Source organism: Eumetopias jubatus, unplaced genomic scaffold (assembly GCF_037043125.1).
Source record: "Eumetopias jubatus isolate StellerSeaLion01/CBP00866 unplaced genomic scaffold, mEumJub1_p1.0 scaffold_1, whole genome shotgun sequence".
In the NCBI taxonomy this organism is placed as follows: domain Eukaryota; kingdom Metazoa; phylum Chordata; class Mammalia; order Carnivora; family Otariidae; genus Eumetopias; species Eumetopias jubatus.
Genome location: NW_028274807.1, coordinates 146,470,594 through 146,497,023, shown reverse-complemented (window position 1 = coordinate 146,497,023; position 26,430 = coordinate 146,470,594). Strand labels below are relative to the sequence as shown.

The following is a 26,430-nucleotide window of genomic DNA, read 5'->3' as shown; positions in this document are numbered from 1 at the left end:
ATAATCTCATCGAGGTTTTGATGTGGATTTCCCTGATGCCGAGCGATGTGGAGCACTTTTTCATGTGTCTGTTGGCCATTAGGATGTCTGCTTTGGAAAAATGTCTGTTCATGTCTTCTGCCCACTTTTTGATTGGATCATTTGTTCTTTGGGTGTTGAGTTTCAGAAGTTATTTATAGATTTTGGATACAAGCCCTTTATCTGATATGTCATTTGCAAATATCTTCTCCCATTCTGTCGGTTGTCTTTTGGTTTTGTGGACTGTTTCTTTTGCTGTGCCAAAGGTTTTTATCTTGATGAAGTCCCAATAGTTCATTTTTGCCCTTGCTTCCCTTGCCTTTGGAGATGTTTCTAGGAAGAAGTTGCTGCAGCTGAAGTCAAAGAGGTTGCTGCCTATGTTCTCCTTTAGCATTTTGATGGACTCCTGTCTCACATTTAGGTCTTTCAAGCATTTGGAATCTATTTTTGTGTGTGGTGTAAGGAAACGGTCCAGTTTCATTCTTCTGCATGTGGCTGTCCAATTTTCCCAAGACCATTTGTTGAAGAGACTGTCTTGTTTCCATTGGACATTCTTTCCTGCTTTGTCAAAGATTAGTTGACCAAAGAGTCTGTTGATCAGAATATAAATTGGTACAGCCATTGTGGAAAACAATATAGAGGTTCCTTGAAAATTAAAAATAGGACTATCATATGATTCAACAATTCCACTTATGGGTATTTATCCAAAGAAAACAAAAGCATTAATTTTAAAAGATATATGCACCCTCATGTTCACTGCAGCATTCTTTACAAAAGCCAAGATATAGAAGCAGCCCAAGTGTCCATCAATGAGTGAATGGACAAAGAAGATGTGGTGTATGTATATACACAGTGCTATATTATGCAGCCATTTAAAAAAAATTAAAATCCTCCCATTTCCAACAAGATGGATGAACCTAAAAGGCATTACGGTAAGTGAAATAAGGCAAAGACAATTAATATATGATCTCACTTAAATGTAGAATTTAAACAAAACAAATCAACAAACCAAACAAAACCAAGCTCACAGATACAGAGGAAAGACTGGTAGTTGCCAGAGGCGAGGGCTGGGTGGGTACGGAAGAAATGTGTGAACTGTTTTGATGTTTTTCTTATAGTTTAAATAAACTGAATATAAATAAACAAATGAAGAAAGAACAAGGTAGGAGAATATACTCTACCAGTTACCAACACTTATTATAAATAACTGCACTAACACAGAGCATGGTATTAGTTTACAACCTCCCACAAATCAAATTAGAATGGATGGGGAAAAAAATCTTCATTTTATAGACCTATTTATATAAAATTATTTATATAAAATCTAGAAATACAGAAGCATAAAATATAGTATTTTACTGACTGTTACCTTTGGGAAAATAGAAAAACATTACAAAGAAAATAATGCAATCCCAGTGCTATAAGAAAATCATTAATAAGTTCTAATGCTTTATTTACTTGTCTTTCTCTATTCATACAAGGCATAGGATCCACCTCACCTGGAAAATCACAGCTACCATTTCTTGTGCATGTACTCTGTCCCTTGCACGGCCACGCCTCATTTAATGTCTAATGACACTTACAGAGGAAGACACCGAAGCATAGGCTGGTGAGCAATTTTCTCGCAGCCACTCACAAGCCAGGAATGGATCTGGGATAAGAACGGGAATCTGCCTGATTAAAGGTAGATTACATCCAAATAGGGGGTAGGAGAAAATGGTCAACTCATACCACATATATTAGGGCTTATTAAAAACATTTTTCCCATGTCATTTAATATTCATTTAAAATATGACTTCTTGTACCTTCATAGTTTTCTAACCTACAAGGTATTTAGCTAATCGTCTATGGATGGATCCTTGTTTTCCACTCTTTACTAGTATTCACTAGGGAAAAAAAAAACCCAAACGTAGTGGTTAAGGGATCATTTCAAAGGAGTTTAAATCCTCACTCAATAGTCCTAGCTCTGTGCTCCTGAGTAAGTACATCAACTCCAAGCTTATTTTCTTTGTATGTAGTACCACTGCCTAGTTCATTTTGTGAAGCTGAAGAGTAAATACAGTTGTGCACATGAAGCATCCAGCACTGTCTGGAACATAAGCAGCTCTCTTTGAAGACAGATACTAGCTATCTTTACTTTTGTTGTTGTTGTTGTTTTATGAGAGAGAGAGAGGGAGAGAGCCCAAGAGTGAGTGGGGAGGGGAGGGACAGAGGGAGAAGGAGAGAGAGAATTTTAAGCAGGCCCCATGCCTAGTGCAGAGCCTGACGGGGGGCTCACCATGGGGCTCGATCCCATGACCCTGAGACCATGACCTGGGCTGAAATCAACAGTCAGATGCTTAAAAGACTGAGCGACCCAGGTGCCCCAACTTTCACTGTTTTAAATAATGTATTAATGGACATTCTTGTATACAAATATTTGTGTATATCTTTTGTGTGTGTGTGTGTTTTGTGTATATCTTTTACTATTTTCTTAAGATATGTTCCTAGAAGTGTAATCAAAGGACATTTAAGGTTTAACACATACTGACAGTCTGCATGTCACAAAAGATGTACTAATGTATGAAAGTGCAAGTTTCACTAGACTCTCAACCAGAGCTGTTAAAAAAAAAAAAAACTGCCAATTTGACTTTTTATTATCTTGACGGAATTTTCTTGACTACTAATTTAGGGTTATTCTTTTCATATTTATTGTTAGGAACGCCCTTCTCATGCCCTTTATCCATTTTCCCTTTGGGCTACCCTACTTTAGAATTTCAAAATAACTAAAGAAGTCTGTCCCTAAAAGCTGACCATTTTGTTTATGTTGTAAGAGTTGGGTAAGCTGGGTTTATGACTTCAAGCAGACAGAAGAAATGCACACACACAAAATGGTACATTTTGAGGATATGAGGTGTCTCAGAGGCATTTACCTCATTGAAGAGTCATGGTTAGTCTCCTTCACTGCCTGGGGTTTTTTTCCTATGTAATACTCTATGGCAAAGAATCCTAAGTGATAACACATGCTCAAGATGGTAATAAAACTGTGCCAGGAAAGTCACAGAACATTTGAAACTCAGACCACTGTTTAGTCTGGCAGCTCTCGTGCTCTTTAATTATATCACAAAGGCCCCTTCTGTACAGCAAACACTGTAATATATTCTGACCAATAACTGTCATCACATCAAATTAGAAGACTTGATAAGGAGGAGGATTTGGTGTTGAGAGTCTGTGCTTTATGCCTCATGTTACATTCCATTCAGTTGGGCTTCACTTTGTTCTATGGAGTTGACAGCGACAGGTGTACTCAATATATTCACAGATAATGCATGGCTTTATCAAGAGTAGATAAACAACGCCAAAAATGAGTCTGTAGCACACATACCGTACTATTTCTAAAATGGTAAATTACCTTGCAAAATCACCAAAAGAGAGTGCAAACATTGAAACAGAACTCTGATGCTAAAATCAGCCAAATAGTACCAAAGGATTTATTCCTTCAGACTTTAGAAGGTACACTGATCATACCAGGAAACTTTCTTTAGCTATTATTTCTATGCTAGAATGCCACGATGGTTTTTCTGGCTATAAAAACCAAACAAATAAAGGCTTGTAAATTAACTGTATAATTCAAAAAGAGACCCAATAACCATATAAAGACAAAATGTAAGAGCACCATGGAAATGCTTTACAGCAATACAATGGTATTTTTGCCCTTTGCCACTGTTTTCAGTGTTGCACATTTTAACACCATCAGAAGCAAAATAAATCTGTTTTACGGGTACAAAATAACCAAACGGCATTAACTGATGAGTCAAAAATCAAAGAAGTCATTAAGGAAAGTTGGAAACTCCCACAAAGCAAAGATAAATAAATATATCAGTCAAAATAAACATACCTGACATTAATATTCTAGTCCAAGGCAACTGGCTCAACTGTCATCTCTACACATTTCTTAATGAAGCGATAAAATAAAAATGTTCGTCTGATGTTAAACAGGTAAGTAATTTAAAGACCATTCCTTTTAAATCCTGAAGATAATGATGCCTATGGTGGCTGGATGCAGAAATGAAAACCTGTTTACAGTGGCAGAAAATAAAGTCAATTGCTTTGATGCCACCCACACCCAACGTGTACATGAGAAGCCAAGTACTGCCCTGAAGGGTATCCATGTTTCGGTGGCTAATGGCCTTGAGAGCTTGTGACGGTCAGGTTTTCGCAACGCCACCATAACAGCCATCTCCTCGTGGGCCCTGCGACTCCCACCCTGCACCATCATTTCTGCTGGCACACCAGCCAGACCTTTCACCTCCCCACTGAATTAGCCGGAAAAGCTCACTGCGCACAAACGCACACCACACTGTCTGCACAAGCCCCATAGAAAGGTTGCTCTAAACAACTCAAAAGTCACTTCTCGGTAATTCCAAGGCAACTGAAGAGCCTGCTGCCGAACCGGGCCCAACACTTAATGGCGCAGGTGTGTGATCTAGCCCTGGCATTTACCTCACGCTCTGACAGCCCAGGCCAGACCTCCTGCCTTCAGGGAACGATGGTATTTGAGCACTATGATTGTCACATTGCTGCCATGCACCTCCGTGATGGCCACAGAGTCTGCAGAACAGTCTCCGGCTTTGTCTGGAGGTCCAGCAAGCCTAGGGCTGTTGACAGTGAGGAATTGAGGAGAAGATGATTAGGGATGTGTGGGCTGCATGCACTGCCCACTCGTCGAGGGCTCCAGCCAGCTTCGCTAGGAAACACGTGGAGAATCACAGCCCCAAAGTCTAGCCCCCGAGGCGTAAGTTTGAGCAAATAATGAGCAGGTGATAAAATATGGCCAAGGGCTTGGTACACCTGAGATGTAACCCACATTCTGGGTATATATATGTAGCAAGGAACCTGGATGACCCTCACTTTAAGCAGGAGTTCAAAGAAAACAGGTAGGAATGCTCCAATAATCTACACAACCCTTAACTTATAAAAACCGCTGCTCCTGAAGCCTACAATACCCAGGGTAACACCTACCTCTCTAAGAAGGGTTCCAGAGATGACTGAGACCCCCAAAAAGATGAGTCCCTCTGTCCTATCTGAAAGGGCTAAAAATAAACAGTAATTCCAAACAGGCTTAAAGGGTTTATTAAGAAAAACGTAATACTTTTTTCTACAGGGAAAATAATTATTATCTAATTATTTTTAAAGGCAAGTATGAAAAGAGGAACTCATAAAAATAATGCTCACCACAATAATGATCACCATTTTTCAGTGACCACAATACCACTTTTACTGTCTTAAAGGAGGAAACAAAGGATAGTAACAAATGACAAGAGCCCCAAATAGAAACACATAAACAAGTCTTCAGTACAGTGCTGGTATTGTTTTCATAAATATTCTATAAATGGGAATATATAATCTAGTTTCCAATTATCTAAATAGAAATGCAATACCTTGACCTCACAATTCATTGACCTCATGGTTTCCAAACACTTTTCTTATCCCATCCTCACGCACCCTGTTTCTACAGGTTTAGGACCACTAATGGCAATCTGCACTTCAAAAGTCTCACTGCAAGCTTCCCAAAGGCAGAACACCACTTAACTACGCAGTTCGATGGTTCCTCCATGCGTGCAGGGGTTCCTACACTTCTCCCTTAGGTAATACTGCAGGGGACACCCCCTAGGGGACAAGATGTCTGTCTAGCAAACCACTCCTTGCCCTCTTGCTTCATCGGTTTTACCCTTCCTCCAAGATCAAGAGTTGGGCAACTTTTCTAGAAAAGGATCAGAAGTAAATACTTTTGGCTTTGCAAGCCATGTGGTCTCTTTCACAATGACTCAGCTGTGCCACTGTAATGCAAAAGCAGCCACAGACCATAAACAAATTCAAGTGGCTGTGTTTGATAACATTATTTTGACAAAAGCAGGTAGGCTGGATTTGGTCCATAAACTGTAGGTAATCAACCTCTGTACTAGATCATTCTCATCAACATAAAAATGTCTCTCAAATATTGCTCGTCCTGAAAGAAACAAGAAATGTTTGTGACCCCATTTCTCCTTCCAGCTCCCCGTTTTTCAGCTCTCCCTTAGAGGAAAAGTCTTTCTAGATTTATTGAGGTTCCCTGTCTCCACCTCATCATTCGCTCCTCAATGAACCCCACGAGGCTTTTGCCCCACCCGCCAGTGGAAATAACCCCTCAAGAAGTTACTCCTGTTGCCACTATAATGGTTACTTCTCCATCCTCATCTTCCGGACACTCTCAGGAGCATCTGACGCTGTGAGTACTCTCTTCCTCTGAAAGACCCTGAAAATCAGAGGCTTCTTTACTTATGAAGCTAGCACCCACACAGCCAGTCAACTTCACCACCTTCCCAGGGAAGCTCTGAGCACCCTCTTGATAATAGCTGACCCAAGCCCATCACTCCCCATTCTCTAACCCTGTTTTCTGTTATTTACACCACTAACTGAAATTCAGATTTTTTATCAATTTCCTCATTTATTGTCTATGATCCCCATGGAATCATAAGCTTCATGAAAACCAGGACCGTGTCTGTTCTATCTCAGTAAACACAACTCTTTGTGGGGTGACTCAAGGAATGAATAAATAATATTAACTTCTCTTGCAAGTAGAAAACTATCAAAGCTGACTCTGCCCTGAAGGTCCATAATTCTATGATGAAAATAAACAGCAAAATTTTAAGAGCTTCTGTGAACAACTGAAAGGAAGCAAATGAATTCTCATGGGCAAGTAAGAAAATACTTCAAGGGAAAATGTTAGGTATCAATGTGTTAAAGATGATGATATCTCTGAACATTTATTTAAATACAGAAGGAAGGAACTGTGAATTATTGTTGATTGGAGCCCCCAAAATGCCAGGGGCCTCTCTGACTAAACACTTCCACTAAAAGCTGGCTTCTGACGTGACATGCAGTGAGCGGCTCAAATCTGGGGACCATGGGGCCAGAGACACCAACATGTAGGACTCCCAGCCAAGTGCTGCCTGCCACTCCCTAAGGAAAGCTGTCACCAGGCCCACATGAGTCAAAAGAGGAAAACTGAAATAACCAAGCATATACGCTGCTATGAGAATATTCAAAGAGGGCGGGGCAAGATGAGGGAGGAGTAGGAGACCTGGATTTCGTCTGGTCTCAGGAATTCAGCTGAATAGGGATCAAACCATTCTGAACACCTACGAACTCAACAGGAGACCAAAGAAGAGAGAAGCAACAACTCTCTGAACAGAAAAGTGACCACTTTCTGGAAGGTAGGACGTGCGGAGAAGTGAATCCGAGGTGATATTCGGGAGGATAGATGGCGGGGGAGGGGGCCTCCGTCGGCCGCTTCTGGCAAGTGATAGAGCCACGGAGCACAAAATCGGAAAGAAGTCCATTCCGCTGAGGGACCTCGCTCCAGTGGCTAAGAAGGGGGTGGAACCCTCGCAGGACCTCGGGGTCACAGAAAGACCAGGGGTGCCTGAGTGCGGGAGGGCTCCCAGGTATTGGAGCGGGGAAGCCGGCTGCAGAGACGGAGCTGAGGCGCGGGCTCGCAGCTTGGGGTGGACATAAACTGTGATCCGCGGCTCAGTCCGGCCACCGCTCCTCCAGCAGGGACCCAACAAGAGGCAGAACCCCCGACTCTGCTTCCTCCCCCAGTGGGGAGCGGCACGGGAGCGCACCGCAGGGATCTGCTGGGTTTGGAGACTCCACACGGGGTCGGGTGCCAGAGACAGAAACGCTCGTTCACCGGCCGGGTGAGCACGGAGTGCGGCCAGAAACCAGGGACACGGGAGTGACTAACTGCTATTCTCTGGGGGTGCACTGAGAAGCGGGGCCCTGAGTTCTCGCCTCCTCCAGGGCAGAGACTGGGAGGCCTCCATCTTTACTCTCATTCTCCAAAGCTGTACGGAAAGCTGGCAGGGAACGAAAGCTCCCGAGACCAAACCCGAGCAGATTGCTTACCCCTGACCGACAAGGGCGGGGCAATTCCGCCTCCCACAAAGACATTTGGGATCCACTGCAACAGGTCCTTGCCCAGAAGATCAGCACGAACAGCCAGCCAAGATCAAGTTTACCGATCAAGGAGAACGGGAGAACTCCAGCGCTAGGAGAATACTGCACATAGAATTCATGGCTTTTTTACCATGATTCATTAGTCTTTCAAAGTTAATTATTTTTCACTGTTTTTTTGAATTTTTCTTTTTCCCTATTTTAATCAACAACTTATCAATCCCTTTTTTAAAAAAACAATTTTTCATTTTTAGAGTCAAATTCTATCCCTTAATAGTAGTTACCCTTATTTTTGGCATATATATATAAGTTGTTCTCTCTTTAAATTGTGAGATACAGTTTCTTCTAACAGATCAAAATATACCCTAAATCACTAGTGTATGGCTTTGTTCTAGTCTCCTGCCTGATCACATTCTCTCATTTTTTTTTAAATCTTCTTCTTTCTTTTTTCAAACAACTTATCAATTCCTTTTATAAAATCTTTTATACTTTTCATCTTTACAATCATCTTCCATCCCTTCATTGTATCACCCCTTATTTTGTATATATATGTCTTTCTTTCTTTAAAAAATTTTAGGAGGCACTTTCTTCTAACAGACCAAAATACACCCAAATTCTAGTGTATGGCACTGATCTATGAATGAGCCTGATCATATTTGTTCATGTTCTGTTTTTGTTTTGTTCTGTTTTTGTTTGTTTTTATCTTTTTCTTTATCTTTTTCTTTTCTCTTTCTTTTTTCTTTCTTTCCCTTTCTTTTCCCCCGGTTTCAGGTCTTTTCTGATTTGTTTAGAGTGTATTTGCTGGGGATGTTGTTAACGTCTTAGCATTTTGTTCTCTCATTCATCTATTCTCCTCTAGACAAAATGACAAGACGGAAAAAATCACCTCAGCAAAAAGAACAAGATGTAGTACCGTCTGCCAGGAACCTACTCAATACAGATATTAGTACGATGTCGGACCTAGAGTTCAGAACCATGATCTTAAAGATACTAGATGGGATTGAAAAAAGCATGGAAATTATTAGAGAAACCCTTCCTAGAGAAATAAAAGAACTAAAATCTAACCAAGTCGAAATCAAAAAGGCTATTAATGAGGTGCAATCAAAAATGGGGGCACTAACTGCTAGGATAAATGAGGCAGAAGAGAGAATTAGCGATATAGAAGACCAAATGATGGAAAATAAAGGAGCTGAGAAAAAGAGAGATAAACAAGTACTGGATCCCGAGGGCAGAATTCGAGAGAGAAGCGATACGATAAGACGAAACAACATTAGAATTGTTGGGATCCCAGAAGAAGAAGAACGAGAGAGAGGGGCAGAAGGTATATTGGAGCAAATGATAGCAGAGAACTTCCCTAATGTGGGGAAGGAAACAGGCATCAAAATCCAGGAGGCACAGAGAAACCCTCTCAAAATCAATAAAAATAGGTCAACACCCCGACATCTAATACTAAAACTTACGAGTCTCAGAGACAAAGAGAAAATCCTGAAAGCAGCTCGGGAGAAGAGATATGTGACCTATAATGGTAGAAACATTAGATTGGCAACAGACCTATCCACAGAGACCTGGCAGGCCAGAAAGGACTGGCATGATATCTTCAGAGCACTAAACGAGAAAAATATGCAGCCAAGAATACTACATCCAGCTAGGCTTTCAGTGAAAATTGAAGGAGAGATAAAAATCTTCCAGGACAAACAAAAACTAAAGGAATTTGCAAACACAAAACCCGCCCTCCAAGAAATATTGAAAGGGGTCCTCTAAGCAAAGAGAGAGCCTAAAAGCAGCATAGACCAGAAAGGAACACAGACAAAATACAGTAACAGTCACCTTACAGGCATTACAATGGCACTAAATTCATATCTTTCAATAGGTACCCTGAAGGTAAATGGCCTAAATGCCCCAATCAAAAGACACAGGCTATCAGATTGGATTAAAAACAAGACCCATCGATAATGCTGTCTGCAAGAGACTCATTTTAGACCTAAAGACACCCCCACATTGAAAGTGAGGGGGTGGAAAACCATTTACCATACTAATGGACACCAAAAGAAAGCTGGGGTGGCAATCCTTATATCAGACAAATTAGATTTAAAAAAAAAGACTGTAATAAGAGATGAGGAAGGACACTCTATCCTACTTAAAGGGTCTATCCAACAAGACCTAACAATTTTAAATATCTATGCCCCAACATGGGAGCAGCCAATTATATAAGGCAATTAATAAAAAAGCAAAGAAACACATTGAGAACAATACGATAATAGTGGAGGACTTTAACACCCCCCTGACTGAAATGGACAGATGATCTAAGCAAAAGATCAAAAAGGAAATAAGGACTTTAAATGACACACTGGACCAAAAGGACTTCACAGACATATTCAGAACATTCCATCCCAAAGCAACGGAATACACATTCTTCTCTACTGCCCATGGAACATTGTCCAGAACAGATCACATCCTAGGTCACAAATCAGGTCTCAACTGGTACCAAAAGACTGGGTTTATTCCCTGCATGTTTTCAGACCACAGTGCTTTGAAACTAGAAGTCAATCACAAGAGGAAAGTCGTAAAGAACTCAAATGCATGGAGGCTAAAAAGCATCCCACTAAAGAATGAATGGGTCAACCAGAAACTTAAAGAAGAATTTAAAAAATTCATGGAAACCCATGAAAATGAAAACACAACTGTTCAAAATCGTTGGGATACAGCAAAGGCAGTCCTGAGAGGAAAGTATTTAGCAATACAAGCCTTTCTCAAGAAAAAAGAAAGGTCTCAAATACACAGCCTGACCCTACACCTAAAGGAGCTGGAGAAAAAACAGCAAATAAAGCCTCAACCCAGCAGAGAAGAGAAATAATAAAGATCAGAGCAGAAATCAATGAAATAGAAACCAAAAGAACGGTAGAACAGATCAACAAAACTAGGAGCTGGTTCTTTGAAAGAATTAACAAGATTGATAAACCCCTGGCCAGACTTATCAAAAAGAAAGGAGAAATGACCCAAATCAACAAAATCACGAATGAAAGAGGAGAGATCACAACCAACACCAAAGAAATACAAACAATTATAAGAACATATTATGAGCAACTCTATGCCAGCAAATTAGATAACCTGGAAGAAATGGATGCATTCCTAGAGATGTATCAACTACCAAAATTGAACCAGGAGGAAATACAAAACCTGAACAGATCTATAACCACTAAGGAAATTGAAGCAGTCATCAAAAATCTCCCAACAAACAAAAGCTCAGGGCCAGATTGCTTCCCAGGGGAATTCTACCAAACACTTCAAAAAGAATTAATACCTATTCTCCTGAAACTGTTCCAAAAAATAGAAATGGAAGGAAAACTTCCAAATTCGTTTTATGAGGCCACCATTACCTTGATCCCCAAACCAGACAAAGACCCCATCAAAAAGGAGAATTACAGACCAATATCCTTGATGAACATGGATGCAACAATTCTCAACAAAACACTAGCCAATAGGATCCAACAGTGCATTAAAGGATTATTCACCACGACCACGTGGGATTTATCCCTGGGCTGCAAGGCTGGTTCAACATCTGCAAATCAATCAACGTGATACAATACATTAACAAAAGAAAGAACAAGAATCATATGATCCTCTCAATAGATGCAGAAGAAGCATTTGACAAAGTACAGCATCCTTTCTTGATCAAAACTCTTCAGAGTATAGGGATAGAAGGTACATACCTCAATATCATAAAAGCCATCTATGAAAAACCTACAGCCAATATCATTCTCAATGGGGAAAAGCTGAGAGCTTTTCCCCTAAGGTCAGGAACGCGGCAGGGATGTCCACTATCACCACTGCTATTCAACATAATATTAGAAGTCCTAGCCACAGCGATCAGACAATAAAAAGAAATCAAAGGCATCCAAATCGGCGAAGAGGAAGTCAAACTCTCACTCTTTGCAGATGATATGATACTTTATGTGGAAAACCCAAAGACTCCACCCCAAAACTGCTAGAACTCATACAGGAATTCAGTAGAGTGGCAGGATATAAAATCAATGCACAGAAATCAGTGGCATTCCTATACACCAACAACAAGACAGAAGACAGACAAATGAAGGAGTCGATCCCATTTACAATTGCAGCCAAAACCATAAGATACCTAGGAATACATCTAACCAGAGAGGCAAAGGATCTGTACTCAGAAAACTATAAAATACTTATGAAAGAAATTGAGAAAGACACAAAGAAATGGAAAAACGTTCCATGCTCATGGATTGAAAGAACAAATATTGTGAAGATGTCAATGCTACCTAGAGCAATCTACACATTCAATGCAATCCCCATCAAAATACCATCCACTTTTTTCAAAGAAATGGAACAAATAATCCTAAAATTTGTATGGAACTAGAAGAGACCCCGAATAGCCAGAGGAATGTTGAAAAAGAAAAGGAAAGCTGGTGGCATCACGATTCCGGACTTCCAGCTCTATTACAAAGCTGTCATCATCAAGACAGTATGGTACTGGCACAAAAACAGACACATAGATCAATGGAACAGAATCGAGAGCCCAGAAATGGACCCTCAACTCTATGGTCAACTCATCTTTGACAAAGCAGGAAAGAACGTCCAATGGAAAAAAGACAGTCTCTTCAACAAATGGTGTTGGGAAAATTGGACAGCCACATGCAGAAGAATGAAACTGGACCATTTCCTTACACCACACACAAAAATAGATTCCAAATGGTTGAAAGACCTAAATGTGAGACAGGAGTCCATCAAAATCCTAAAGGAGAACACAGGCAGCAACGTCTCCGACCTCAGCCACAGCAACTTCTTCCTAGAAACATCGTCAAAGGCAAGGGAAGCCAGGGCAAAAATGAACTATTGGGATTTCATCAAGATAAAAAGCTTTTGCACAGCAAAAGAAACAGTCCACAAAACCAAAAGACAACCGACAGAATGGGAGAAGATATTTGGAAATGACATATCAGAAAAAGGGCTAGTATCTAAAATCTATAAAGAACTTATCAAACTCAACACCCAAAGAATAATCCAATCAAGAATTGGACAGAAGACACAAACAGACATTTTTCCAAAGAAGACATCCAAATGGCCAACAGACACATGAAAAAGTGCTCCACATCGCTCGGCATCAGGGAAATCCAAATGAAAACTTCAATGAGATACCACCTCACACCCGTCAGAATGGCTAAAATTAACAAGTCAGGAAACAAAAGATATTGGCGGGGATGCGGAGAATGGGCAACCCTCCTACACTGTTGGTGGGAATGCAAGCTGGTGCAATCACTCTGGAAAACAGTATAGAGGTTCCTCAAACAGTTGAAAATAGAGCTACCTACAATCCAGCAATTGCACTACTGGGTATTTACCACAAAGATACAAATGTTGGGATCCGAATGGGTACGTGCACCCCAATGTTTATAGCCACAATGTCCACAATAGCCAAACTTTGGAAAGAGCCAAGATGTCCATCGACAGATGAATGGACAATGAAGATGTGGTATATATATAGACAATGGAATATTATGCAGCCATCAAAAGGAATGAGATCTTGCCATTTGCAACGACATGGATGGATCTGGAGGGTGTTATGCTGAGTGAAATAAGTCAATCAGACAAAGACATGTATCATATGACCTCACTGATATGAGGAATTCTTAATCTCAGGAAACAAACTGAGGGTTGCTGGAGTGGTGGGGGGTGGGAGGGATGGAGTGGCTGGGTGATAGACATTGGAGAGGGTATGTGCTATGGTGAGTGCTGTGAATTGTGCAAGACTGTTGAATCACAGATCTGTACCTCTGAAACAAATAATGCAATATATGTTAAGAAAAAAAAAGAAGATAGCAGGAGGGGAAGAATGAAGGGGAGTAAATCGGAGGGGGAGATGAACCATGAGAGACGATGGACTCTGAAAAACAAACTGAGGGTTCTAGAGGGGAGGAGGGTGGGGGGATGGTTTAGCCTGGTGATGGGTATTAAAGAGGGCACATTCTGCGTGGAGCACTGGGTGTTATGCACAAACAATGAATCATGGAACACTACATCAAAAACTAATGATATAATGTGTGGTGATTAACATAACAATAAAAAATTTAAAAAAACCAATGATGTAATATGTGGTGATTAACATAACAATAAAAACGTTTAAAGAAGGGCACTTGGGTGGCTCAGTTGGTTAAGCGACTGCCTTCGGCTCAGGTCATGATCCCAGAGTCCTGCGATCGAGTCCCACATCAGGCTCCCGGCTCAGCGGGGAGCCTGGTTCTCCCTCTGACCTTCTCCTCTCTCATGCTGTTTCTCTCTCTCTCTCTCTAATATACAAATAAAATCTTTAAAAAAAAAACAGTTTAAAGAAAAAATAAAATTAAAAAAGAAAGAAGGAAAGAAAGAAAGATAGAAAGAAAGAAAGAAGAAAGAAAGATTGATTCAAAGATTCAAAGATTAATTTGTTTCTGACAGGAGAGCCGAACTGTCTCCATGGACCCAACTGAACCCCATACAGTAAGGATAGGCAATGAAATGTTCACCAGCTCACCATGAACTTAGGGAAAAGCTCCATGATAGTAAGCAAGATAATGGAAGAAAATAAGCAGAAGTGTATACTTCCACCAGTAGCAGGCAAAAACCACGTTAAGAGTTTTTCCTTTCTGAAAACGTAACGTCGAAATAGATTTCAATTACTGTTGATTTTCCTCACACATCGTTCAGGAAAAGAGAATGCCTTGATCAGTTCCTAAGGTTTTAGGTTGATGTCCCTCCATAATTCCATCAGAAACAGAATGCTGGGGTGGAAGGAGAGAATTAATTGAATACTTACTCCGTGAGTGCTTACATAAACACTTACATTTGTTGCTATAGGAAATACTGCGATGAATTATAGCATGATTAATGTAATGACAAGGGATTTCAACCCAGGTGGTGTTTCTTAAGTCATCAGCACAGGAAGGTCCCAAACCTAGGAGGATGAGGGAAGGAAGAGGTTCCATTGAACCAGGAACCAGGATCATATTATTAACCACATTTGTGCCAAGAACTGCCACAGTGATAAAAATCAAAGAAGGATGGTGCCAGAACCTAGTGATCATGGCAGAGGGGCACAAAGGAGAATCACGCATTTGCTCTTAACAGATCCACATGACAGTGAAGATGACTGTGTTGAGGAACTGGACCAGTTTTCTAAGTAAATGTGAGGCAATGAAACTTAAAACAAGAGGACTCCGAAGTCCACTGTGATATCCACTTGGGTTTGTTTTTAAAAGTGGCTCTGCTGGGTAGTTCAAAGAAAAATGGACCAGGAAGTCTGATCCAAAATCTGATCTTCTTCAAATTGACTTGGGGTTTGGGGCACACCAATTGCCTCTGGGACCTCATTTTCCTTATCTATAAAATGAAGACATTAGCCCAGTGTACTAATCGTGTATTTTTATTCTGTATTTTTGTTTCTTTAACATCTTGAGGCCTTGCTAACTCTGGAGGGAATGCCCCTCCCAGGGCCAACTGATTCTCAGAAAGAGCAAACAACTCTCCTTTGAGCTTGCCTTTCCTGTGCAAATCAACCAATCCAGAGCCATAACCCCAACCGCCTCCTTTATGGCACTCTTCCACTCCAGGCCAGGCCGACACCCCAGGGCCAGGTACTGGACCAGAGCTGGCCCCTATTCACCCCAGGGCCAGGTACCAGATGACTGGAGATAGCCGCTATACTCCCACAGCCCAGGAAACTTATTCAAACTAGTTAAGCCTAAACCTGTTCACCCATTCCTTCCTTTGTAAACTACAATAAGGGCTCTGGTCCACATTTGCCTCTCACTTCCTCTGCCCCTTGACTGACCCTGTTGCTTCTTCATGTGGCTGCCTTTGGCATGGTATACCCCCTCCTTTTTGGATCTGTGAGTATAACACGCTATCTTTTCCAGGACAGTTTTCACCTGATCTGTTGACCTCACCACACCAACAGCAAAAAATCTACATTTTAAAACACCCAGATAATCTCCAAAGTTCCCTAAGAGCTCTAAAATTTTAGTATTTCTACATTCTCATGAATAAAGGCAAAAAAAAAAAGTTCTATTCCTTTAGATCAGGGATCAGGAAACACTGTGTGAAAAGGGCTAGAAAATAAATATTTCAGGCTTTGCTGGACACAAGGTCTCTGTCTCAGATGCATCTGTGTGTTTGTAAATTTTACAACTCTTTAAAAATGTCAATACCACTCTTACCTTGCAGACCACGGAAAGACAGGCTGCAAGCCAGTTGGCTCTGTGGACCACAGTTTGCCAATCTCTTTGGATGACAAGGGTAAGTCAACAGACCTAAGGACATCTTGTGAAACACAAAAAGCTTTATTGACTCCCCACACAGATTGAACATGGCTCTGCAATACACAACTGGGAAAGCACTATTTGCAAAGGTGTACAATAAACGCTAAGTGCTTTCCTTAAATGTAAATGTCACAGCAAAAAAGTCAACTGAAACCATCCACTCTGACCTAGAAATAGCTTTCAATTGCAAGGTGCTATTCTACTAACAGTTTTCAAAGACAGTTAATCACCACTAGCAGTTGAAGAAAAAGAACTTTCCTGGAAAAAAAAATAAAATGCTGAACTTTCCAAGAGCAAAACAACGCTTCTAACTGTTTAAAGGATAATCTCAGTGGAAGTACACAAAATACCCCAGCAAAGTTGATCATTAGGGCAATTTTAATTTAATTTCCAAATTCTGCTCAACTAATACTTAAGTACCAATATACGTGTTGAACAAGGGTGCAGCACTATAATCCCAAATCAAGGCAGACAGAAAGGAAAACAAAAAAATAAATAAATAAAGTTTTCGGTTCAAGGAACTGATGAAAGGCGCAAACCCAAAATGGCTCAGTATTTTCAATCTTTTATGCTTGCTTTATCCCCTGAAATGACTGTACTTTAGTAAGAAGTGTAGATATGTACCCAATTTGAACAAGTGGCTAGGAACACTGGAACACAGGCTATGCCCACGAGAGAGGAAAGAGAACATAAAAATAGATGCTCAAAGGCTCGGCGCCTATTGGAAAAACCTTGTGTTTTATTCTGCGAGTGCTCGTAAAGAATAAATAGGGTAGCCACAAAAGAGTGACCCTAGAATGGATATGGGAACTGCAGAGACTGAGAGACTGACTTGCTTCTCATGATGAGGCTTTTGATAGCCACAGACAACCTGAGAAGCAGCAAATCATTTCTGGAGAAATCAATTCATTCTAATTGTGACAATAAAGCATTACTGTATTACATAGTTATTTCAATCACAGATTTCATCAGAGGAAATATTTAACTGGGTAAATTTAGCTAACTGAGGGGGCAAAAACACCTAACTGGCTTATTTTAATGACAAGGAAACCTCTCAAACATCTCTGACATTTCTGATAATTTGGGCTTTTAGCTTCATCAGGCTACAAAATTTAAATTAAAATATATCAGAATATGGCAAAAACAAATGTTATTAAGATTATAAATTAAAAGGCAGGGCGCCTGGGTGGCTCAGTCATTAAGCGTCTGCCTTCGGCTCAGGTCATGATCCCGGGGTCCTGGGATCGAGCCCCGCATCGGGCTCCCTGCTCCGCGGGAAGCCTGCTTCTCCTTCTCCCACTCCCCCTGCTTGTGTTCCCTCTCTCACTGTGTCTCTCTGTCAAATAAATAAAATCTTAAAAAAAAAAGGAATATAAATTAAAAGGCAAATGCCTATGGCAGGTGTCTTGTGCGGGGGTGGGGGGGATGCTCTCTATGGCTCCCACTGTTCTGTTATGCAGTCGAACTAGTGAGAAAGCCCCATGCAGTTTGTTTCTATTATTGAAAAACTGGTTTTTTTTTTTTTCCTTTCAATTCCTTGTAGGGTGTTGGAGCTCTGGTTTCAATCAGTGTCACCAAACATTTTTTCTACTGTCAAAGGGGATACCTCTTCTAGGAATACTTCCTTTGCTAATCCTTCCTCTAATCATGCGAAAAGGAGAGGTAAGGAGAAGGGGCGGGAGGAAGAAGGGGAACATTTACACAGCATTTTCTGTAGACCAGATGCTAATATTACCCCCATTTTCCAGATGAGGGAACTTAGGTACAAACAAGTTAAAAAAGAAAAAAAAACTTGGCCAACATCATACAACTACTTGGGTTAAATTCCTTTAGTTGCTCCCATAACCTTCTAGACATGACTGTACCTTTGAAATTATTACACTGTTTTATAGGAACCTATTGATAAATATCTCCTCCACTAAGTCCTTAGCACTTTGAGGGGGAGAACTTTAACTGTCTCTTATCCTTGTATCATTCAGTACTTGCTGATTAGTTGAATGAATGAACGAACGAATGAACCAAAAACCAATGAAGGAAGTCAGCTGAAGCCTGCTGACTGTAAAGGCAGAAGTATTTTTCACTGAAGGCTATACCATGGATTCACCATGAATTTCATTTAAGAGATCACTAAAATTTTATTCTTCAGAAGGCATTTCTGTGAATCTTGCCATAAAACAAACAGCTCTAACATTTTTTGAGCAAACTAAAATGATAATCCTTAGATACAGAGCATAGACAAACCTTTTGCAATTCAGGGTAAGAGGTAAATTTTGCTCCAAAAGAACTAAAGAAGTTAAAATTCAATTTGTTTGCCAAGGAAGATTTGCTGAAAGCTGACTAGCTCTTAATGGAAACGAGATCCTGGGGTATTGCTCTCCCTGAGAACAATGGTTCAGTGCAACCTACTGTAAAATTAAGGAGAGAGAAAAGGGCAGAGCTCAGAGGAGTTAACACATCCCTTCTGATAGTAATGTTGGACCAACATGGTAAACAATTTACGTTTCTTGCTATAAACCCAGTCAGAAACTAGATTTACCAGGGCAGTGGTGTTTAAAAAAAAAAAAAAAAAATCCCAGTCAGATACAATGCAGATTTGATCATGCTCTTGTCTCTTATTTGAAGGAATAATAAATTCATAGTTGTACTCTAAGCTTTTGAAGATTTCTTTTTCCACTAAGAATCCTCTAAAATAAGAATAAACACAATGAAATAATGTTGCACTTGGCATAGAATGATTTAATATTCTAGTGGTTATTATTTGGTACTTTAAACTCTAAATGCAGTTGACCCTTGAATAGTACTGGTTTAAACTGCATGGGTCCGCTTATACCTGGGTTGTTTGTTTTTTTTTTAATAAATACAGTACAGTATTATAAATATCATCTCTTCTCCTTATGATTTTCTTAATAACATTTTCTTTTCTCTAGCTTACTTTATGTATGTATGTAATACATATAACATACAAAATATGTATTGATTGGCTGTTTATGTTATCAGTAAAGCCTCCAGTTAATACTAGGCTACTAGTACTTAAGTTGTGGGTGAGTTTTGACCATGCCTCTAACCCCTGCATTGTTCAAGAGTCAATTATATATACAAGATAAAATGACTATACTTCAAAGAACATGATGCAGATGGAGCCAATAAATAAGCTAAATTTATAAATCATTCATGTTTATTTTATATTACTAGAAATCTATCTGTACATAAAAATTAAGGCATTCTACCCTTGATATACACTTTAGGCATTTTGCCTAAAAGTCACTGCTACCAAGTGACTGGGGACAATCTCCTAGGTTAACGAGTTACCATTTTAAGACACGAGCCAAAGTTAGGAATGGATAACACTCTTTTCAGGGTTAGACCTAACTTTGCTTTAGTTACAGTAAGCAACTAAACATAAGACATTCACAAAAACTGACCTATTATACAAATAAAATCCAATAAAAATTAGCAAAAACAAAAATATGATCTGATCACAAAGCAAGAAAACCAGAAATTAGTAACAAAGAGGGAATATTCACCTATCACAATGGCAAAGGTCAAACACATATACACACTAATGTGGTAAAGGTCTGACACACATAGGCACTCTCATACACTGCTGGTGGAGAATAAACTGCACAACGTAGATGGGGGGCAACTGGGAAATATTTGTCAAAATACAAATGCTTAGACCAGTCCTTCCCAAGCTCGCCTGCACATTGTAATCACGTGGTGAGAGTCATCAATTACTGGTGCCTGGAGATTTTTATTTAGTTGAGCTGGGATGTGGCCAGTCTTCAGACTTTTTAAAAGATTCCCCAGATGACACTAATGTACAGATAAGTTTGGGAATCACTGGCTTATGTACCCTTTGATGAAGTAATTCCACTTTTCATTACTCATCCCACATATATGTATTCACACACGGGATGAATGGCCTATGTCATTAACTGTAGCTTTGTTTTATAATACCAAAAGTTTAGAAAAACATAAATTAAATGTTCACCAAAAGGGAACTTGTTAAATAAATATGGAGCATTCATAAAATGCAATGCCTATGCATCTGTTAAAAAGAAGTACAGATGGTATGTGAATTATATCCCAATAAAGCTGTTGTATGTATTTTTAAAAAGAAGTACAGAATGGTGCATATAGCATACTACCATCTGTATGAAAAACAACACACACACACACACACGCACACACACACGCGTGCGCGCACACACACACTGAGAAGAGTGGCTTTCTCCTTGGGTAAAAATATGCTTTTCTCTGTACACTCTTTCAAATACTGAAATTTGTAATGTGTTATGTATTAACTCCTAAAAAATCATCTTTTTCTCTTTTTTAAAAAGATTTATTTATATGAGGAAGAGAGAGCACTTGTGCATGTGCACGTGCAAGTGGGGGGAGGGGCAGAAGGAGAGAGAGAATCTTAAGCAGGCTCCACACCCAGCAAGGAGTCCGATGGAGGAGGGGTGGGGGGCTCGATCTCACAACCCTGAGATCATGACCCAAGCTGAAACCAAGAGTCAGATGCTTAACCAACTGAGCCACCCAGTCACCCCTTAAAAAATAAATTTTAAAAATTAAAATGAAATATAAAATCAATCTGGTCGTATTATTCTCCAAGCAAACAGTCTGTATAAGCTAATATTCAAAGGGGCAGGAGAGAACATTTTGGAGTGATGGAAATATCCTTTTTTTTTTAAGATTTTATTTATTTATTTGAGAGAGAGAGAATGAGAGATAGAGAGCAAGAGGGAAGAGGGTCAGAGGGAGAAGCAGACTGCCTCCTGAGCAAGGAGCCCAATGTGGGACTCAATCCCGGGACTCCAGGATCATGACCTGAGCCGAAGGCAGTTGCTTAACCAACTGAGCCACCCAGGCACCCGGAAATATTCTATCTTGATAGAGGTGGTGGTGCGCAATTGTACATGTTTCTCAAAACTCAGAAAACTGTATAGCCAAAATAAGTGATTGTAGTCTATGTAAATTGTCCCTCAATAAACCAGACTTAAAATAAATTTTTTTAAAGCTTATATGACAACCAAACAATGGCAGCAGGAATGCAAATTGGTACAATGGATCTGGAAAACAACTTGGCAGTATCTACTCAATCTGGGGAAGCACCAGCTCTGTGAGCTCGTACTCCCACTCCAGCATGGGTGCCCAATGGAGACATGTGCATAGATTCACCAAGGAACATGCAAAGGAAAACTTATTGGCCAAACTATCCAAGACAGCAAAAAATTGGAAAGTTGTTCAAAGTAAATGGATTAGCAGACTCCAGTGTACGTGTGCAATGGAAAGCCAGGCAGGAGGTGATTCAGTTTGAGGCAGGGCATTGCCAAGACAAAGAAACTGTTGGCAAAGAGCATGAGCAAAAAATACAAATGCCCCAACAAAAGAAAGAGATATTCAACCACACTCATGATGAGAGAAATATGAATTAAAACTACTCTGAAATAACCTGTCTCATCACGCTGGAAAAATTCCAGTTTAATGACACATTCTGATTGCAAAGGTGCAAGGAAACAGGCATCCTCAAACATGTCCCTTGGAGATGGAAAATGGTAAAATCTCCATGAAGGACAATTTGGCCATTCCTTTAAAAAGGTTTTTCAAATGCATTTATCCTTTGATACCTTAATACCAACTTTAGGAATGTATCCCGTAAGATGTACAAGATGATATAAAAGATTATTCATTGCAATATTGCAAGATTAGAACTCAAGTTTATCCACTGGACACTAATTAAACTATGATATATCATCCATACAATGGAAGATTCTGTAACTATAAAACCTAACAGGAAAGCTCTCTATATACTGCTACAGAAACAAATGTTGGGGATACTGTCGAATGCAAAAAAAAAAAAAAAAAAAAAAAATCAAGGGGGAGAGAAACATACATAATATGCTACTTGTGTGTAAAAGGGAGAAACGAGAAAATACATATTCACATTAGCTTGCCTTAGGACACAACATAAACAAAAGTGGTTAGCCATTTGTGATAATGGGAAGCTGAAGGAAGAACAGAATGGACAGAGAAAGGAACAAGACTTCTCAGCATCTATCTTTTGATCTATCTATATTATATATAAATCTTCATATCTGTCTATATATATATGTATCTTTATATCTCTATATCTATCTGTCCATATATATATATATATTTCTCCCTCAGTGGAAATCTATTGCCAATTCCAAAATGTTACACTTTTTTAAAACTCGTTAGGGAAATAAAAACAAACTCCAAAGTCTAATTACTTTCCCTTCCCCATCCCTCCTGTCAAGGTGTGTGAATAGACTTTGCAAGTTGCACACAGGTTGAGCTACAGCCTGTGGGCCTAGGACCTCCCTTTCAAGGTGTGGGGTGGGGAGAAGGTGGGGTGGATGGCAATAGGCTTTTAATGCTTTGCCCTTCACCTATGGAGCCTCAGTCAAAACTGTTTGCCTTTTCCATTAGAAAAGCAAACAAACAGGGTACCTGGGTGGCTCAGTCAGTTAAGCGTCTGCCTTCGGCTCAGGTCATGATCCCAAGGTCCTGGGATCAAGTCCTGCATCCGGCTCCCTGTTCAGCAGATAGCCTGCTTCTCCCTCTCCCTCTGCCCCTCCCCCTGCTTGTGCTCTCTTGCACGCATACTCTCTCAAATAAATTTAATAAAAAGGAAAGAAAGAAAAGCAAACAAACAGAAGAGTGAATCCAGAAAGAGACCTTATATACAGCAAAGGTGGTATTTAAATGGGAGGGTCGTAAGTAGTTTCAGGTAACAAAATTATTTGGATATCTTTGTATTCAAATTTATCTTGCCCATTTAATCTGTTACACGGTATTGTATATTATGGCTATATTATAATTTAAAAATTATTTTTCTCATTTTAAAAATTATTTGCCTGAGTGGAAATCTCTGTATATATAGGAGTTTTTCTCTACAGGAGATATTTCAAAGTAGAACTGAAACTGAAGGCTATATACCTTTTACAATTAAATATAGTAAATAAACATTAAGAGGTTCAACATTATCAGTAGGTAAATAAATGCAAAACGAAATCTCATTTCTATCCATTAGCAAAGATATCGCCAAGAGTATGAATAAATACTGATATAAAAAAAATCTCCCAATAATTTTGATAAATAAAAAGGCAAATTTCAGAAAAATACATACATCTATGTTATTGGGTACTATCTATGATTTTTTTTTTAAATCGACAACCAGAAAGGAATGCCATTTATTTCTGATACACATACTGACTTTTAACAGCCAGAAAAGATTCAGGACAGACATACACCAAAACAACAACTATTATCCCTGGGAGAGAGACCTGCGTATGGCAGTGTGGGAGGGAAATGAGGAAGCTGAGGCGACCTCTTGATTTTACTGCTGGATTGTAATACACATACAATATATTCAGATGTTACTTGTCAAAGTGAAGAAAAACATTTATCAAAATTAGTTCATTGAGGGGATGCCTGGGTGGCTCAGTCGGTTAAGCATCTGCCTTCAGCACAGGTCATGATCCTGAGATCCTGGGCTCCCTGCTCTGTGGGGAGCCTTCTTCTCCCTCTTCCTCTCTCTCTGTCTCTCATGAAAAAATAAATCTTTTAAAAATTTGTTCATTGAATTCTGCTTGTAAAGGTAAAAAAAAAAAAAATAAAATAAAGTGTCTTCCAAGCTTACTCATTTTTAAAATAAAAAGATTATATATAAGTCACGAACTTCACTAGGTTCTTCCCCGCAAGGTGAGGAAATTCAGATGAATTTCATAGAGAGTTGGCAAAAAGAGGAAGGAGCTTAGAAAGCATGCCACATGAGTGAGCAAGAGTCAACATTAAAAAAGTAAATGCAACCTGCCCCATCTAATGAAAGGATACAATTAGTATACAGTATTTATATATATATTATATATATATAATACCTGGCATTAAAACTCCAGGAAAGAAGTAACTATATGAAATTTATATTTGACTTCTAATACAGATACACTCTTTATAATGAAATTTCTTCTGTAGGAATAGAGAAAAGTACCTTTGAGTGATGATTTTGGAAGTCTCATTGCAGACTTTTAAAAGGCTATAGAGACACAGGATTTAGGATTGGCAAGGGTACATGCTCCCCAAATTCTTTTGCAACATGACATTGAGAGGACAAAGTAGTACTTATATGTCACTCTCTGGAAATGAATGAAGCCGCTCACAGCAGAAGGAAACGGGCCTGAGCCTCAGCCTTGCAGATGAACCAAAGCCTGACAGCACCTTGGCACCCCAGGGACTCAGTCATGGCACACCTCCGGCCCTGGCCCAGCCACCAGAAAGGTTGCAGTTCAGCCTTTCACCCAATATGGAGAGTCTACAAACAGACCTTCCTGTTCACTCCTAACACTGATAGTGGCTCATCACTATGCAGTACCTTCTGTGGCAGAACAACGGAGCAGATGAAAACAAGGTGGTTGGGGCTGCGTGACTTTCTTCTTTCCTAAAGACCAATGGTAGAGGTGTCCCAAGCCAGAGGTCCTCGGCCACCACCTAACAACTACAACTAGCTGTCTTGACTGAGAGCAAGGAGGGCCTTCCCTTCTCTGCCCCTTCTATGGAGCTGGGCTCTCTCCGACAAACTCTCCCATGCCAGACTGAAAGCAGGTGCCAGTCTCCTACAAACTAGCTCTAAAATATTTAGCATCATCACACGTAGTACCTTCCACAGAGGCAAAAGCTCTCCCTTGCTGAATAAAAGTATGTCAGTTTAACAAAATGGTAGAAAATAAAAGTCTATAAATACTAGACAGATTTAATAAACAACTGCTCAGTACAACAGGAAGCACCAATTGACATTTTTTAAAGTATGTGTGTTATTTTTTCTCTTTAAAGAATTTATAATTTTTTTAAAGATTTTATTTATTTATTCGATGGGGGGGGGCACAAGCAGGGGGAGAAGCAGGCAGAGGGAGAAGCGGGCTCTCCACCAAGCAGGGAACCCGATGCAGGACTTGATCCCAGGACCCTGCAATCATGACCTGAGCTGAAGGCCACCCAGGTGCCCCAAGAATTTATAATTTTAAAGCAACATGAATTCCATAGTATGCAAATCCAATAAGGGATTAAAAATATGAGAATGAGACCCAAAACCGCATAAAGGTGAGATACCATAAACCCTCAAACTTGAGAAAGGGCCACTTCGGTAACTCAATTGTTAATCTTTCAGAATCTCATCATCTTTAACACTTTTAGAACATATGAAATTCATTTTATAGATGAAAAACAAGAAAAATAAAGCTGGAGTTATAGTACCTGGTGAAAGCCGGGTTGTGTTCCGTCATGGCAACTAGCAGTTTCAGAGCATATGCTGGGACTGGGTCTGGCTCTGTGAGGATGTGCTCATACCTGCAATGATAAAGTGATTAAAAAAGGACTCAGTGGTTTTCTTCGCTTAACCTCTCCTCTGAACGACAGAAGCAATACACCATAAGGCGCAAACATAAAGACACCGAAATAAACGTATGAGCTATAGGACCTGCACAGGACATTTACCCTCATGGAACTTCCAAGAGCTTCACTTGGCAATGGGGGGCGAGGACACTGACCTGCCTCAAAGAGGTCTGTTTAGGGGAAGATTCAATGAGACAATCCAGTAAAAGGATTAGTATTGGGCTACATGCATAGTAAGAGACCAATAAAAATTAGGCATTTGTGGCAGGGTCCCCAAGAGCACCCTCAAGTTCAGAGATGTGCTTGTGATAGATACTCAGTAGAGCTACATGGCTGGAACATACAGATGAATCCTAAGGGAGGACACAGGTGGAGATTGGAGGATTCTGTGTACATCCTGATGCTCTCCTCCACCCATGAGAGGTCAGACAGAGAACAATCTTTTCCCCAGCAACAAAAATGCAACACATGCGTGGGATGTTTCTGCCCCTAAGAGACTCAAGTGACCAAGGTTTTTATTGGGGGCTGGACACATCAGCAACCTCTAACAAGAATCAAAACCCCTCCCAGGAGGGGAGTTGCTTTTCCTCCCAGGAGGAAAGCAGACATTCAGCGTAAACCCTGCTGTCTGCACAATAGGCCAGGCAGCGTGAACTACCCCCAGCAGTTAAATGGTGACTGGAAACATTCTGAGCGCCAATTT

At 40.1% G+C, this 26,430-nt stretch overlaps 1 protein-coding gene across 2 annotated transcripts in view; it reads right to left on the bottom strand.

The window, feature by feature from the left end:
• Window positions 1-26,430, bottom strand: part of ULK4 (unc-51 like kinase 4) — a 616,362-nt gene that overhangs the window by 323,237 nt on the left and 266,695 nt on the right. For both annotated transcript variants that reach the window (XM_028107191.2, XM_028107192.2), the window contains exon 30: window positions 25,590-25,682. In XM_028107191.2, coding sequence (XP_027962992.2) covers window positions 25,590-25,682 — 93 coding nt within the window. The remainder of the gene's footprint in view (window positions 1-25,589; window positions 25,683-26,430) is intronic.